Raw genomic sequence first — 14965 nt, forward strand, 5'->3', positions numbered from 1 at the left:
AGTTGAATACACTAGATTAACGAAAGACTTTACATTCCATCTAATTGTTTACAGTAGAAATGCGCAGGCTAATCAGGAAAAGCTGGGATTTTATCATTGTATGGACAAAAAAAATGGTTTTAAATGGAGCGACGAATTCTTTTACTTCATGATTTATACTTAGAGTTTTCTAATCTTTTTCTGTGATTACTCTAAGGCACTGGTTGGGAGGCCAGATATGGTGGTCCTAACCTTCATGGGATTAGAATTTTGATATTTAAGTTTCAATTTTGATCGATGTTGTACATTTTCCTGAGAAGACATGTGTCATTTCGCCTCCATTCCAGAATACTTGTTGATCATTAATTACTTCGTACATATTGGTCATTCCTTTTTCAAAAAGAAATCTTCGAAGATTGATTTTATTCACAGGAATTTTGGCTCATTTGCAAGTGGGAATTTTGAAAAGGAACACTGACTTTAATCAAAACAAATGCAACTCTCTAACTTGGGAGTTGATTTTGAATATGTTCATTATGCCGAATGTGAAATTTTAATGAAGATAGATACATTGCGATGACTTAATTCTTGTCCTGCATGATGGAAGTGAAAATGGTCTATTTCTGCTCATGAGCCTAGATATAAGGTTTTTCAGTACCCTTCTATATAAGACCACATGTTCTGAAATCGTAGGTCTCATCGTTATCGGCAGTGTCCTATTTTGGAAATTTTCAACTGAGACTGGAGCTAGTGGTGGCGAGAACACAACTACCCGTGAAAACCTAAATTCAATGAACAACTACTGCTATCTGACCAACAATAGCAACAATTGCGCTCGAACCACAGGAAGGACACCGGACAGAGTAAACTTGGACGATGAACGGAGTGCAAGATCACAATTAATCGAGCTTACGCAGCTTAGGAAATCAGAGGTTTCTGTTTGACCCCTGCAATGCTTTGACGACCTGAACCCTTCGACTCCCTAAGATCTGGACTTAATGGCAACAGAGTATAAGTGGAAGAACAGTTACTGCTGAAGAGTTTGACCATTGTGCTGAAATCTGTTTTAAGCGCAATAGGATACTAACTTTGCGCTTTGATGTCAAAGCCTTTAATTCATGAGTTTGAGAAAAACTTATCATTTTGATATTGAAACAATTGCATTTATGTTACTAGTAGTAACTTTAATTATCTAAGAAATTTGACTAAAACATGTAGGCATACTTTGTAATAATTTTTGTTAAATAAAAATTTCTTTTACTGCCTTCGCTATAAAATACTGCGTACACCTTTCCCCCATTTTTTCTGAAGGGTAAATTTGCAAGATGTGTTACTTAAGAGTTTTGCAAAACATTATCATCTTAATAGAGACAAGAACAGATTTTCATGGGAACCTTTAAGAAACACAGATTACAATGTGGCATATGAAGATGTAGGATTTTAGAAAGTTTACCATTTACAGGGAGGAGTGCCTTTTTTCTTTGCTGGCAGAAAATCCTACTCTTTGACTTCTTCACCCATATTTTTTGTTTCGTTACTTTTCAGCTCATTTTCGCTGCAACCTGTTCTTATATGCGAAAGTTGATGAAGTTAAAAGCAGCCAAAAAAAATCTTGGTGATGTCACAGTAATTCCAGTCAAATCTTACACAAAAGGTCTGTGAAAAGGATCGAGTGGACCAATTTTTACAAAACTTATTCAATTTTCTGCTGAGAAAATCATTTAGAATAAAGAGACAGAATTAAAGAGAGCACAAGCTGTTGTATTAAATTTTTTAATTGTAAAAAACTTGTTATACAGACAAATAACTTTCTATTGCACGAAAGATTACAGGGTAAAAAAATATGTAATTGACAATAAACACATCTGGGGTGTTCTGAAATCTTTTTTGGTTGTGAAAATGTTTGTGGTGGAATTCAATGATTACTTTAAATATTAGGGCGTTATATAGAGTATTTCCGTGAGATAAACTGGTAACCTATTCCCAAAGACTTGCCTCAAATCCATTGATAAGGAAGTAACATACAGAATTGAAGAAATAATAACAAATAGAAAAAAAATGGTGTATTTCCTTCGGAAAATAAACTAAAATTCGTGCAAAAATTAATAAGTCTTTACTCAGTGCTTCCTCCCTGAAGCTTATAATACCCTGACTAAAACTTCTTATTCCATGCCTTTAAAACAAATTAACATTAGGGAATATAAAATAAAATATCACAAGTATTACCTTCCCCATTTCAGAATGTCCTAAGTCACTTAAAACTTTGAAAAAATCCAAAGGTGATTTTAACAATTCAATGATTCAACAACATTCTCTATGGTGTGTATCACAGCCCCCCCCCCCCCCCCCGGACTTGGGAAGTAAGAAACAAAGAAATAAAACATAGAAACTGTGGATCACATCCTTACTTAAAACTTTTTATGGCGATAGGGCTTTTGCACACAAGAGATACAGCTAACTGAGTGAGTTTCATATTAGTATAACTAAGCAAATGTGATGTATTTGAGCAAAATTTTTGGGTCCTGACAGGTATTTTCATTATACATATTTGCCTCCAGGGGAACTTTCCTCTTGGTATAGGGCATCTAGGTTTTAACTGAAATTAATAAATCACCTTGAACATGGTGATCAGTATTTCTCAATTTTTAACAAACGTTTTCGATTCCTTAAAAGAATTTTTCTGCTCTTAAATTAGAAAAAACAGACAAATAAGAAAGCTTTAAACTTATTGAAATTTTAAATGATCTGGTTAAGCGTGACTAGAACAGAATTGCTTGTAAATGTGTACATTTCAGACACTTTCTGAGAGCTCAACTTAATTTTTCCATGATTTTGATTATTGAAAGTCTGCTCAGTATGCTGTGACTCTGGTATGCAAAAGTAGCATAGAAAGACTTCGCTGCCACTGATTGCCTGCAATTTTTCTAGTTCTGAGATTTGTTCACAGATATGGTCAAAATTTTCAATTACCAAGACAAAGCCTCTTTCATTTGTTCAACATTTCCTCAAATCAAAATTATTCATGATTCTTAGGCACTAAGCAACAGAATATGTGTCTTTTTGTCCGTTCACCCACTATGCTCGGAGCAAACAGAAGACGGGAGAGATATCAAGGGCTTTCATTTAGTAAAAAGCTAACGATTAATATTCATGCTTAAGTTGTCAAATATTATAAAAGAGCATTAAATATCTGTTAAGAGAAAGTTAAAAATAAATTAAATAAAAGTTTTAGTTAACATGATGATACGAGCTGGATGTTTTGCGAGGCTGTAAATAAAGCTAATTCTTACATTATGAACCATAGTGTGAATGTTAGACTACTTTCTGGTCTGCTTTCACACGAAGTATGACTTTTGCAAAAAGCTTTCATTCTAATCCTAAATCAACACAAAATATCCAAATCATTGGAAAATTGTGAAACTGAAACCAGAGGTTTAAGCAGAGGTTAATGCAAAGAGCTAAGACAAATGTTACAGTAATTGTTCTTAAAGTTCTTTTCTAGAGGTTTACAGTATTTTGATAGCTAATAAGAGCTCTGGATGGATGGAAAAGAAACCAGTCTGCTATGGATATCAGTTAAAATTTTCTTAAGTCTGAAAAATGGTAATCTAGATGGGTGTTAGCTTGCTCAAAGAAGTAATACAGCACACATTTGATCAAAGAGAGGCTTTTAGCAACAAAGATGACTAATTAGAGAGGTTTAAAGGTGTAAAGATATAAAAATTAAAATTTTCACAGCGGGTTTGATTGATCGAGTGATAGTGCAAATGACCAGCGACATTACCGCTCAGATATTCTCTCATGAATCTGATCAACGAGTATTTCATGAAGGATTGAAATGCAATGTTTTGGCCTGCAATTCTGGACTGTCTTGCAGATCGGAGCTCAAAACTTTGTCAGGCAGCACTGACAGGAGATTAAAGAAGAGAATGACTTAACTTTACCTGACCGCCTGTCGTTTTGATTCATCATGAATGTGACATAGAACAGCAACAGCACCACCGAGTAGAAATCGCACAAAGTTGTCACCAGCGAGTGGGCCCAATGCGTACAAAACGGGTGGAGCGTTCACAACTTTGTGGGTCCAGGGATTTAGGTTCAGAGGATTTTTTCGGCAATCAATCGGCTCATTGGATGTTACCTGCAAAATTAAGCATTGTAGTAGCACCAGAGGACTGAATATACTGGACACTGTTCGTAATAATTAATGAGTCTCATTCTAAAAAATCGGTTCAGGTGTTCCGATTCATTATTTTTCTATATAAAAGGCTGAAAATAAGACTGAAGATACGATTGATTGAAAAAATTTCAGAGTATAATACTTGATTTAAAATGTTTACCCCGTCTTTTTAAATTTTAGTGTAATTTTTATTAATAAGTATCATTTCAGAGGTACTTTTCTCACAAAAATACGTTTGTGGAAAGAAACTCATTGAAAGACGGACCGTAGCCAAGTCTTTCAAAGCTAGAGCTGTTTAAAATTGCTAAAAATTTGATTTAAAAACGCTAAAATTTGATTAAAAACTGCTAAAATTTGATTTAAAATTACTAAAATTTGACTTAAATTGCTAAAATTTGACTTAAACTTGCTAAAATTTGAATGTTAAAATCGTAAAAAGGAGTTAAAATCGAAAAAAAAGTTGTTACAAGAGTAAAACGTTAAATAAGTATCATTAATAAGTATCATTAATATTATTATTATTATTATTATTATTTTTTTTTTTCATCTTTACCTCCTAACAGCATCATAATCTGCTGGTCAGCATCAAGCCAAATTTCAAGCAAGTAAGTTTTGAGTTGTTGCCTTTGAGTTAGAAACAATTGATTGGTCTTTAAAAGATAAGTAAAAATGTCAGAAACACAAAAAACCTTGATTTCATAAATTCCAACTCCAAATTGAATGCAATCATGTTGATGTGATAAATATGTGTAACTTACCCCTAAAGTTTTCCCTTCTTGAAAAAAATCAGGTAAAAATGAGAGATTTGGACGAGAGCCGATTAGAATAACAGCAGAGGAAATTTTCTTTCGCAAAACTTTTCCATCTGGAGATGCTATTTGGACATAATGATGATTATTCCGACTGGTAAAATCAAGGATCTGGTGGTCTGGTAATTTTTGATACCCGTCATGTTCATTTTCACTATTGTGTATTAAGTTCCACACCTGAAAAAGAAGTGAAACAAAAAATGAAATTGATATGTGTCAGAGAACAGACTTCCAAGAAACATTTTGGGCAACTATGTTAAATTCTTACAAAGCCAGGAAAACGAGATAAATTTTTCAAAAAATATTGAAACTTTAATGAACATCAAAAAATCTGAGACTCCGAGTCAAGAGATTTTTTAAATCCAAAGTTTGCATAGAGTCACTTTCCATTTTAAATATTTAAAGAGGAATCATGAATTTTAGCGCTGAAGTTCTAACTTTTTCTTGCAGTTTCACCAGACTTTGAAGAATGAATCTGAAGAAAACATATTGACAAAATATGGTGAACAACTCGTCAGTTTGCACGGATGAATATCAATGTTTAAGGTGCACTCTTTGTTCTCAATCTACAGACACATAGTTTCCACTCAGGCAGCATGAAAAAGATAGCATATTAATTTTATGCATTTATGCAAAATATATTTCATATAATCTGTACTAGTAAATCAAGGGCTAAGGAACAGTGCCGTTTGGCTGAAAATTCTGTTGGGGATACGCTAGCAACTTTCCTGCAATACGGTACAAAATACACAAGCTGATGTTTTTAGTTTTTTTCAAATTCTGCATGGGATTGCTGTACTTAATGACGCTAAGATGTTCAGAAAAATTGCAAACCTAACCACAAAATTGGGAAAAAATGCCAAGTCAATTCTACGCCCTGGAAAATAGTCAGGTGCGAGATAGGCGATATTGCTCCATAGCCATCAATAAGTATATTAATTGGTAAAACAGACAATTAAAAAAATACTACACGTACTCAAAGTAAAAAATAGGATCAGAAGGTAACTCACCTGTTGATAGTCAGGATAAATGCTTTTGGAAAGACTTTTTAAAACTGATGTTGAGCTCTGGTTAAAAACATGGATTATTGGAGCATTGAGCCGCCTCAATAATAAAATAGCGTCAGCAGCACTTAATCCTGATCCAACCACCAAAACAGGATCTACTGTTGCTTTCCCTAAATCAGTCAAAATAAAAGGTACAGGTCAACTCAGGAATCATGAACTGTTGAAATCAAACCAGTTTGCTAACGGATATTAGCGGTGGAGTCATAACATTAGTAACAAGGGTTTGGTGCTTTTAAAGATCAAGCTTCTGACTAATGGGTGATCATGTAATTCTCGAAAGAAAAGGAAGGTCTCTTCATTTTCTACATCAAAGTCTTTTGTCTCAAAGTAGCGAGTTGTAAGTCGCGTATGATGTTTCAGTTTTCATTTGTATTCAACATTTTTTTCGTGAGAGAACCTGAGCGCTTTCCGCCACAATTCTAGTTATTTGTTTTATCTGATACATGTAAGCGCTTGAATTAAAATTAAACTGTGAAACAACCATTATATCCCAAAATGATATGTAAACTACATCAGAAGAACCTGAGGCCCTGCATATAGACTGAAGACTTTCTTCCTTTCAATAGCAAAATCGTTCACTTCAGCTTGAAGTCATCTAATTCTGTTGATTACATTTTTCGTTACTTGATGCTGCCCAATTTTTATTCACCGAGTTGCGTTATCCAGTTCAGTGATAAGGAAGGCTCAAGCCAAAGACAGAGAGATACTCTACTATTCCTCATGGACAGTAATAAGGCAGTCATCACTTTACTCCCACCATTGCAACGATACCGATGGAGGGTCTCTCTGCGTCTCTAGCTCAAGCAAATATGCCAGCGCGATAAGATTCCATGCACAAAATGCTTTGAAAATCAGGCTTTGGTGCCTGAAAACAAGGGGCACCTGTCAGCATCTGAAAAAATGGTGTGGCTCCAGATATTAGGTACTGTTTGACCCTTGGTCCTTGCAGAATTCTATTCAAATCCTCGGAGAAAATTGAAGATGGCTACTAAAATTTTGTAGTGAAATTTGAGCATTGCTCAAAATATTTGTTGGGATTGATTTATGATAGTCGCATACCTTCAGTTTCTAAGTAGCAGCCTTTACTCTTCCTGTTCAAATCAAATTCGAAAGAGGCTAAATCATGCTTGATCCAGCTGTACAAAGTTTCACCAGGTACGTTCAATTTGTTAGGCACATCCGCAGTTCCTGTTGCAAGAACAACTCGGGGCGTGATATACCTGAATGGCTCGTGAGTCGCATTACTGAAACCACTGACTAACCATAGACCTTCGTCTGAGACTACCATTTGTCCACACTGAAACAAGAAGTACCTAGCTTGAGATGATGCAAATAAGGCAAAAAGACTTCCACTTTTTTACATGAGATAACGAGTTGTTGAGGCCAAGCTATTATTTATCATCAAAACTGTAAGTGAAATAAAATCTTTAAATTTCGTGATATTCTAGAAAAGATTCCTGGATTGCAAACATTCAGATATTCTGACTTTTGGCTAGCTCCAGAGAGAGAGAGAAAATAAAAACCACTATTTAAGTAGAAATTGTTGCTTCAGAATAGTTTGAATGAAACTTTCCAAAAACAAAGTACAATGGTATTTTAAAATTACAATGTAATCAAAGAATTTTCGGATTCAAGTAGGACAGATAAAAACTTAAAATAGCTTTTATAACAAACTTTAACCTGTCATGACTCGAGTTTGGTCAGACACTTTTTGCCGTTGCTTTTACCAAAATATTTTTAAAACACTCATCAATGCAGCAATGCCAATGCATCAATTTTGAGTGTTTTGATCTACGTCCTTCGTGGGTTAAGGCCCTCTTTTTCATAGACAACTGCAATTTTTAGGCGTGGCCCTCTTTAAGGGAAAAAACTCACCGAGGAAAACACTTCTGAGCATTTCAACCGCTTGACGGATGTTACTGTGCAGTGGTTCTTGAAATACTTGCACAATTTCATTTTCTTGACATAGTCAGAAAAATACTGCGCCACTTTTCCTGCCTTCGCTCGTTTCACCGGTTCCTTCACGTTCAAATTTTTAGAACTCCATTCTTGAAACGTGAGGCCTGGAAGGTCCATCCAAGAAGATAGACTAATGGTCAACAGATTTTTTTTCATGTCCTGGGCGAAGTAAAAATAGAAATAACAATAAATAAACATTAATCAACATCTGACCTACAGCACTGACAAGGAACTCAACTGGGAGATCTGTCAATTGGTTGCAAAGTTGTTGGAGTCCTGAATTTCTTGGTTGTGAGTCCTGATCCACACATTTAGGTAATGCAGTTTGTGTTCTTTATTAATATCTTTATATTCAAGGAATTATATTGCTACTTAATTCATCTATTTATAAACGATATTTTAGGCCTAGTCTTTGGTTAATCCAACTTTGAAAATGAAATAAAACTCATCATTTTATCATTTTCTTTCATGTATGGTACTTTTCTTTATTTGGACAAAGGCTGTTTAAAAAAATATTTGTTGGATGTGGAAAAGTCTTTGCTCCATTAGAGGCTCTTAAAATTAAGGGTTTTTGAGGCTACCTTACATGTTTTCTTTCATATTTACTCATAATTTTCTAAATCTACTTGCATTTGACTGATGAGATTATTGTGTTTCACCAGAAGTAAATACAAACCAAAAAAGCAAGCTACCGACAGCGGAGAGGTAGAGGATAAGCAAAAAGATAATTAACAGAAAATAAAAAACACTATACCTGCCATATGCCACCCGGAGCACCTTTCCCGATCACAACATGATCTATTGAACTATTAGGAGAGTGTTCAAATTTGACGACGCTGGGATACTCTAACCCAAGATCGGCTGATGGATGCATTAGCGAGTCCATGAGTAAAGATACTGGGTTATTTGAACGACCTTCTAGACCCTAAAACAGAGGTTCCAGTAAAATCCATTAGAAGGAAAATGATGTAAAAGAGAAAAAATACAAAAATCAGCAAACTGAAAATATGTGGTGTCATTTGTAAGTATTGGAAGTTTATTGTTTTTTCCCCAAATGTTTTTGATAATGGCAACCAGGAAAAATGATCACTCAAAGGAGCAGAAAATTAAGGCAGCCAAAAACTGGGTTTGAACTGAGCTCTTGTTCCTTTTGAATTGACAAGGCACCATTAAGAGGGTGGCAGAATCCACAGAAGAAGAATATGCAGGGTCATAACACCATTTTTTGTCAATCAGCAGGAACATGTTGGAGGACCCTGAAAAAGGAAGTGCTATTTCTCCGCAGGACCAAATTTCTGTGCGCTTTCACCATGTGCATTAGTTATCTTGTACCAAAAGCGGAAATTAACTATTTTCAAACGCTCTTTGAGCTTGACTGACGCTTTTACAAAATCTATTTTGAGACAAAGGAGTAAACCTAGTATTTGGATGATTGAATCACATCCAGCTTTGAGTAGATTGCGTGCTGAAAATTTGCTTTGCTCTTAAAAACTGTTGGATATTTTACTAATCTGTAAATTGGCATATTTTGACTATGTGTAAGTTACCCGTAAAAAGGAATCTCAAAACAAAAAATCTCAAAATTAAGAGGAAATTTCACGATCATGTCAGTGTAAAATAAACCCAAAAATATAAAAATAAACCACAGTTTGAAGTTTGGTGTCAAAAACATAGTTTTGAGGAAGAACTGTCAAATATGCAATAACATTTTTGGATTAAAATGCAACTTTACACCCTCCATTGAAAAGGAAATGAACTTATAGGCTTACAACTTATTCTCTTGAAATACTACTGAGCAATGAGCCAGTTAATATTGCAAACCTGAAAAATTTGGGTCCATTCGTTGAGGCCCCTTTTTTTTAGAGATGGACGAAAATGAAAAGAAAAATGAAGTACAGAGAAAATACCTGAGATAAAAATTCAAGATCTTGTTCGATCAGGGAAGGACTAGGTGCTGACTGAAGTCGGGCTGTTAGCATTGCATCTGGATGAGGACTCCCATTGTAATAGGGCAAGTTTCCGTTCAAAAGATATGACAGAATAATTCCAGACGGGCCATTTCCTGAAAAAAAAAAAAAAAAAAATTTCCGAAATCAAGTTTGCTACAAAATGTATCAGACTTCATACCTCCATCTAAAATATTCAGCCCTAATGGGTCCGTTTGACAGTGACAGAATTAATTTTTTAGTGTCTAAAATTTATTGATTTACAAAACACAATAAGATCCGATCAAATCTCAAAGTTTTAAAACTATACAATCTAGATATCACTCCTTTGAAAACCATGGTGATTGTCATCGTCCGACGCAATAAAGAACTCAATAATTTCTTCCACCTTGGTTTTTGTCAGTGGTGCACAAGAGACAACCATCTACAGCGCCAATATGTTACAGTCTAATCTCAAAAGTAAGGCACAGGACGATTTGCCCCATTTAGTGTTTTCAGCACTTTGAAAAATAATTAAAAAAGCCAGCTTTTTCTTGGGGGAATCCCTATGTGCCGAGGCTAATTATACATTTTACGAAATGCCCGATGATAATTGGGCAGAGGCGGATCTAGCAATTTGGCAACACCGGATTCCCTCCATTTAAACCTATGTTAAATAATCCATTCCTGACGGAGCACCTGGCCCCTCCAAGAATCGATACATTGCCGTAGGTTTAAAAGGAGAAAAACAATGTTGCCAATTTTCTGGATCCGCCAATGAATTTGAGCACATTAATAAACAGATATAATCAAAAGCAAGGTAAAAAAATGGCCGACTGAGAAATGAAGGAAATTATTTACATAATTAGGTAGGATAGGTAGTTCATGTGACATTTCATCCAGGGGTGCAGAAAGTGCTCGAGTAAATGAGTCACAACTTTTGCTTGGCGTGAGAAAATTTGTGACTGAGTGAGGAAATTTTACAATAAAATTTTTTCTTTTTACTTAAAAAATAAAAAAAATAAAAAAATAGGAAAAAAAGCACTAATTTGTTTGGCATAAGGGATAGGTAATTATGGATTCTGTGCAGGAGGAGGAAATTTCGAGGCTGCGATTGCAGTGATTTTTGGCTCCTATAGCACTTTCTGAACCCCTGCCACCTATTCTGTCAAATATTCATGGATCGAAACTTACCAATGATGACAACCTGTTTAAAAGCAGGATCCGTCGTTGAGCACTGACAATGAGCTGGGTTGGCGAATTCTCTCATTCTGGTTTCTGAACATCGAACCTGTAACATGTTATGAATTATTTAATATGAAATTTACTCTTAAGTCTAGCCACAATTTCTAGGAGACACAAATTTTCCACCCAAGAAACTCACTGTCCCTGACGAGTTGCAATGATTTTGGTCCACTCTGCTTATGTTCAAAACTGAGACTGGTATGGAAGACATGAGCAGTACACCACTAAGACCAAGTGAAGGGGTCAAGGTCCAGCACCTTCGATGTGACACTCTTGGGAAGTTAGGCTGCCTCAATTATCAAGAAATTGTTACTCTACTAAGATTCACACGAACCGCTCATGCAGCTTTGGCCGATTGAGGACCTCTCTGACAGGTTAACACAGCAACTACTCCATTCTTGTACTTAGGTAATAGTGACACAAACCTCAATATCCCTGCATTGCTCCGAGTGCAGAATTACCGGATGCTCCATTGTTACTTGCTAGAGCTGGGGAAGGCGAAGAATAGACAAATGTCACGTACTTAGTCTGAATGCATCAGTTTGCCCACTGATTACCGTATAAAATTATGTTGAATGGTTGAGATATTTAGATAAGAGCTGAACTCTTCATCTTAATTGCGCTCATTAACTTTTTTTTGATAAACTTCAAAAACTCGAACGCGCCTTTTTATCGAGGTTCGATCTGCTATTCCTGCCAGGAGCCTCGGCCTGGCGGATCTTACTCTCTTGCCTACCTCGGACCCAGCTCCTACCTCTCTCTCTCGTTTTCGACTTGGCGTTATTTTGGATTCTGAACTTACGATTTTTGGAACTTGGAAACCCCGGGCAACTGTGGTGAATCGTCGAAAGACTTTTCTTTATCCTCTCCGGAATCTATTTCATTTTTAAACGACTTTAATAATTTTAAATGAGCTATTAATCTCAATTTTTCATTTTTGAAAAATGAAATGACACAGTTTAATAGATGTATCATGTCATCCTAAATCTTTCAGGTTAAAAGTATGTTCAGCTGGTGGCAGTTTTAGCTGATTCCGTTCAGTATATTTAATGAAACTAGTTCACAGCTCGACAAGGTAAGTCCACATGATATTCGACTACCCAACCATAGTCACACATCTCATCTTAATCCCATGATAGCTTCTGTTAATGAGGAAATTTCAATAACCAACACTCTGGAGAAATTCCTCTTAATGGGAGTCTCATGCTGGGAAATCCCATCTTCCTTTACCCGGGAAGCCCCTTGGCAAAGGTACCTCAAAGTATCATTTCAGAGTCTGAAGCCCTGCAACCTTACGCGTAGGCAATATATGAGTATTCATGCAAGAATTTACTGTTTTCTAGATACGTGAGGTAAGAACTGTTGGACTTCGAATCGTAATCCTGAAGATAGCTGTTCAACTTCTGCTCAGGATGAGAGCTTCATCACGACAAACACTCATTGAAAAAGCAAGGAAGTACTTACTGGACCTATCATCTATTCCCTAGAGGGACCTCCTGCAATGCCGCTGGTACAAAAAGAAAAATGTAAACCTGTTTACCTTGGAAACTGTAGACACGAGCTTCAATTCTGTTCAGACGTAATTTATCGAAAAACGTGAGCGCAGCGATCCACGGTGAAGCCAGTAGAGACAAATTACGGAGTCACTTCATGATTGAAGATTGCAGACGCCGACGCTACAGCAGGGCATACTTTGTGTAAAGATAATCTCGGATTCTGCTTAGTAATGATTTATTTTTGCAGAAAGAAATGATAATTCGCACTTTAGAGATAAGTTGCACGCGATAATCAAGTGAAGAGCCATAATGTCATGTGATAAGAATGTCATGACAATGGTGGAAGGAAGACAGGTAGAGATCAGAATTTTTCGACGGTCATGTTGGGCGTCACATTGAGTAACGGACTACGTCATCTAGGGCATGTCATATTCCTTTCAAATAGAGGGTGTCCTAAAAGTCTGATTCCGGTCCGCTCCCTTCCATAATTTAAGCCGGAACATTAGGGATGTTCGTGGGTCAACCCCCCCCCCCCCCCCCCCGTGGCACCTTAATCGAAATTGGATATAAAAATAAAGAAAATTTTTGGTGCAAACTGCAGGTCGCTACCTAGATTTTTATCAAAGTGGCGACTAGTTACAGTTCCGAATATAGGGTTGAAATAAAAAAAGTTCGGGTCCGCTGCCCCTCCATGCGGTGGGTGCTCCAGCTTACATTTTCAAAATATTACTTAATTACAGAGCCGGATTAAGGGGGTGGCCACATGTGCCGCGGCCCACGGCGGCAAATTTAGGGGGCAGCAAATTTTGCAATTTTTTCAAAATATAGGTATAAAATAATCGGATTCAGAAAAAAAAAAAAATTATCAATGAGAAAAGGGGACAACATCTCTCTTTCCTGAGAGTATAGTAATTTCTAATTGTATCGTTTTTCGGTGATAAAAGAGACACCATCTTTTATTAGTCGAGTTAAGAGAGGAACTAAAAACGCAATTTGGCTGGGAGCTCAGCGCAGAGAGGAATGATGACGAGGACTGGAGATGAAAAGGACAAGCCCTCGGCACGGGGCACGGCGGTCGACATGTAACACATATTAGCGCCTACAAGACTGCATGAATACTTCACCCATTGCGTCATACACATAGTGCGGTCGGGAGCGGTTGGCGTAAAACGCGTAGCGCCTACAAGACTGCAGGAATACTTCACGCATTGCACCAAACACAGTGCGACCAGCCCGGCGCAGCGGCGGAAGTTAAAATTATTAAACCTCATTAATGTTTGTTCTTTCAATTTTTTGGTTCATTTCTTATACATGGAGGACCTTGTTCACACAGAGATATGTTACAGAACTTAACTTTCGCGCAAAGTTCCGTGAACTTTTGCTAGTACCTAGTGTTGATGGGGCTTTCGCAAAAAATGTATTCAACACGAGTAGGTAAACGCGTCTTAAGCACCCCTCCCCTTCCGGCACGTTCACTTGATAGTTTTTATTGATGTTTCAAAACGAATGAGAAGGGGGCGGCAAGTAGGTAAATCCGGCCCTGCTTAATTAGGTAGAATTTTAGAGGGGACGGACCGGAAATTTGGGACACCCTGTATGTATAGTACGTAGACGTAGTTCATTTTGATCGGACCGACAGATTGGAATTGGAATTACAGGTAGTGGAGGGGGGGGGGGGGGAGAGATGAGCTAACTGTACATATCAGAAAGATTTCCCTCCGAAATATTTGAAGCAATAAATAACACTCAAAAAGTAACCTTTCAGAGTAGGTACCAACCTGTCTCAAATTTAGGCGACTATATTACAGGTGTAAATTTAAGAGCAATTTGGCCACTTGGCCGGTGCTATTGTCAGCTTCAGAAATTTATTGCTCTCTCATTAGGTATCACTGAAAACATCAACCTCGCTGAATATTAGTCTCAAGGCAGAGAATGATTTGAAATATAGACCGAGTACTCGGTCTTAGTATCAGCAAAGAAATATGAAAATTAACATTTTTTATTCCAGTGTGGTTTTATAGCTAGGTACAACAGAAAAATTTGACGTTTCATGTCAAATCTCACTTTGCTTCATTCCATCAAATTTTATGGCACTTTTAACTTATTTGAATCAGAAAGTCTGAAATGGAGAATTTAGGGATTTTAGATTGATACAAGCTTCCAGGGCTGATTATAGAAAGCTCATGGTAGCAAGATAAGATGTTGAAATGCAATATCTTGCATGGTTAAGATACGGCTGTGTCTTGTCCTCTTTTCATCCCATCCTATTTTCAACAATCGGGCTGCAGGTGAGATAATAATCCTA

General features: G+C 36.7%; 1 protein-coding gene across 5 annotated transcripts; it reads right to left on the reverse strand.

Annotated features, from left to right (window-relative positions):
• Positions 1–1736: 1736 nt before the first annotated feature.
• On the reverse strand, positions 1737–12985 carry LOC109032494 (oxidative stress-induced growth inhibitor 2). Of its 5 annotated transcripts, none has more exons than XM_019044657.2 (9): positions 12705–12985; positions 11114–11210; positions 9902–10056; positions 8749–8919; positions 7911–8153; positions 7095–7332; positions 5979–6145; positions 4918–5145; positions 1737–4120 (listed from the first exon to the last, which is right to left on the reverse strand). In XM_019044657.2, the coding sequence occupies exons 2-9, from the start codon at positions 11187–11189 to the stop codon at positions 3920–3922; spliced, it is 1479 nt and encodes a 492-aa protein (XP_018900202.2). In that variant the 5' UTR covers positions 11190–11210; positions 12705–12985; the 3' UTR covers positions 1737–3919. The 5 variants fall into 5 exon arrangements, with proteins under 5 accessions (XP_018900202.2, XP_072153161.1, XP_018900204.2 ...); XM_072297060.1 differs by lacking the exon at positions 12705–12985 and adding an exon at positions 12629–12655; XM_019044659.2 differs by lacking the exon at positions 12705–12985 and adding an exon at positions 12512–12531.
• Positions 12986–14965: the final 1980 nt, after the last annotated feature.

The sequence above is a fragment of the Bemisia tabaci genome, chromosome 2 (assembly GCF_918797505.1).
Source record: "Bemisia tabaci chromosome 2, PGI_BMITA_v3".
Taxonomy (NCBI): domain Eukaryota; kingdom Metazoa; phylum Arthropoda; class Insecta; order Hemiptera; family Aleyrodidae; genus Bemisia; species Bemisia tabaci.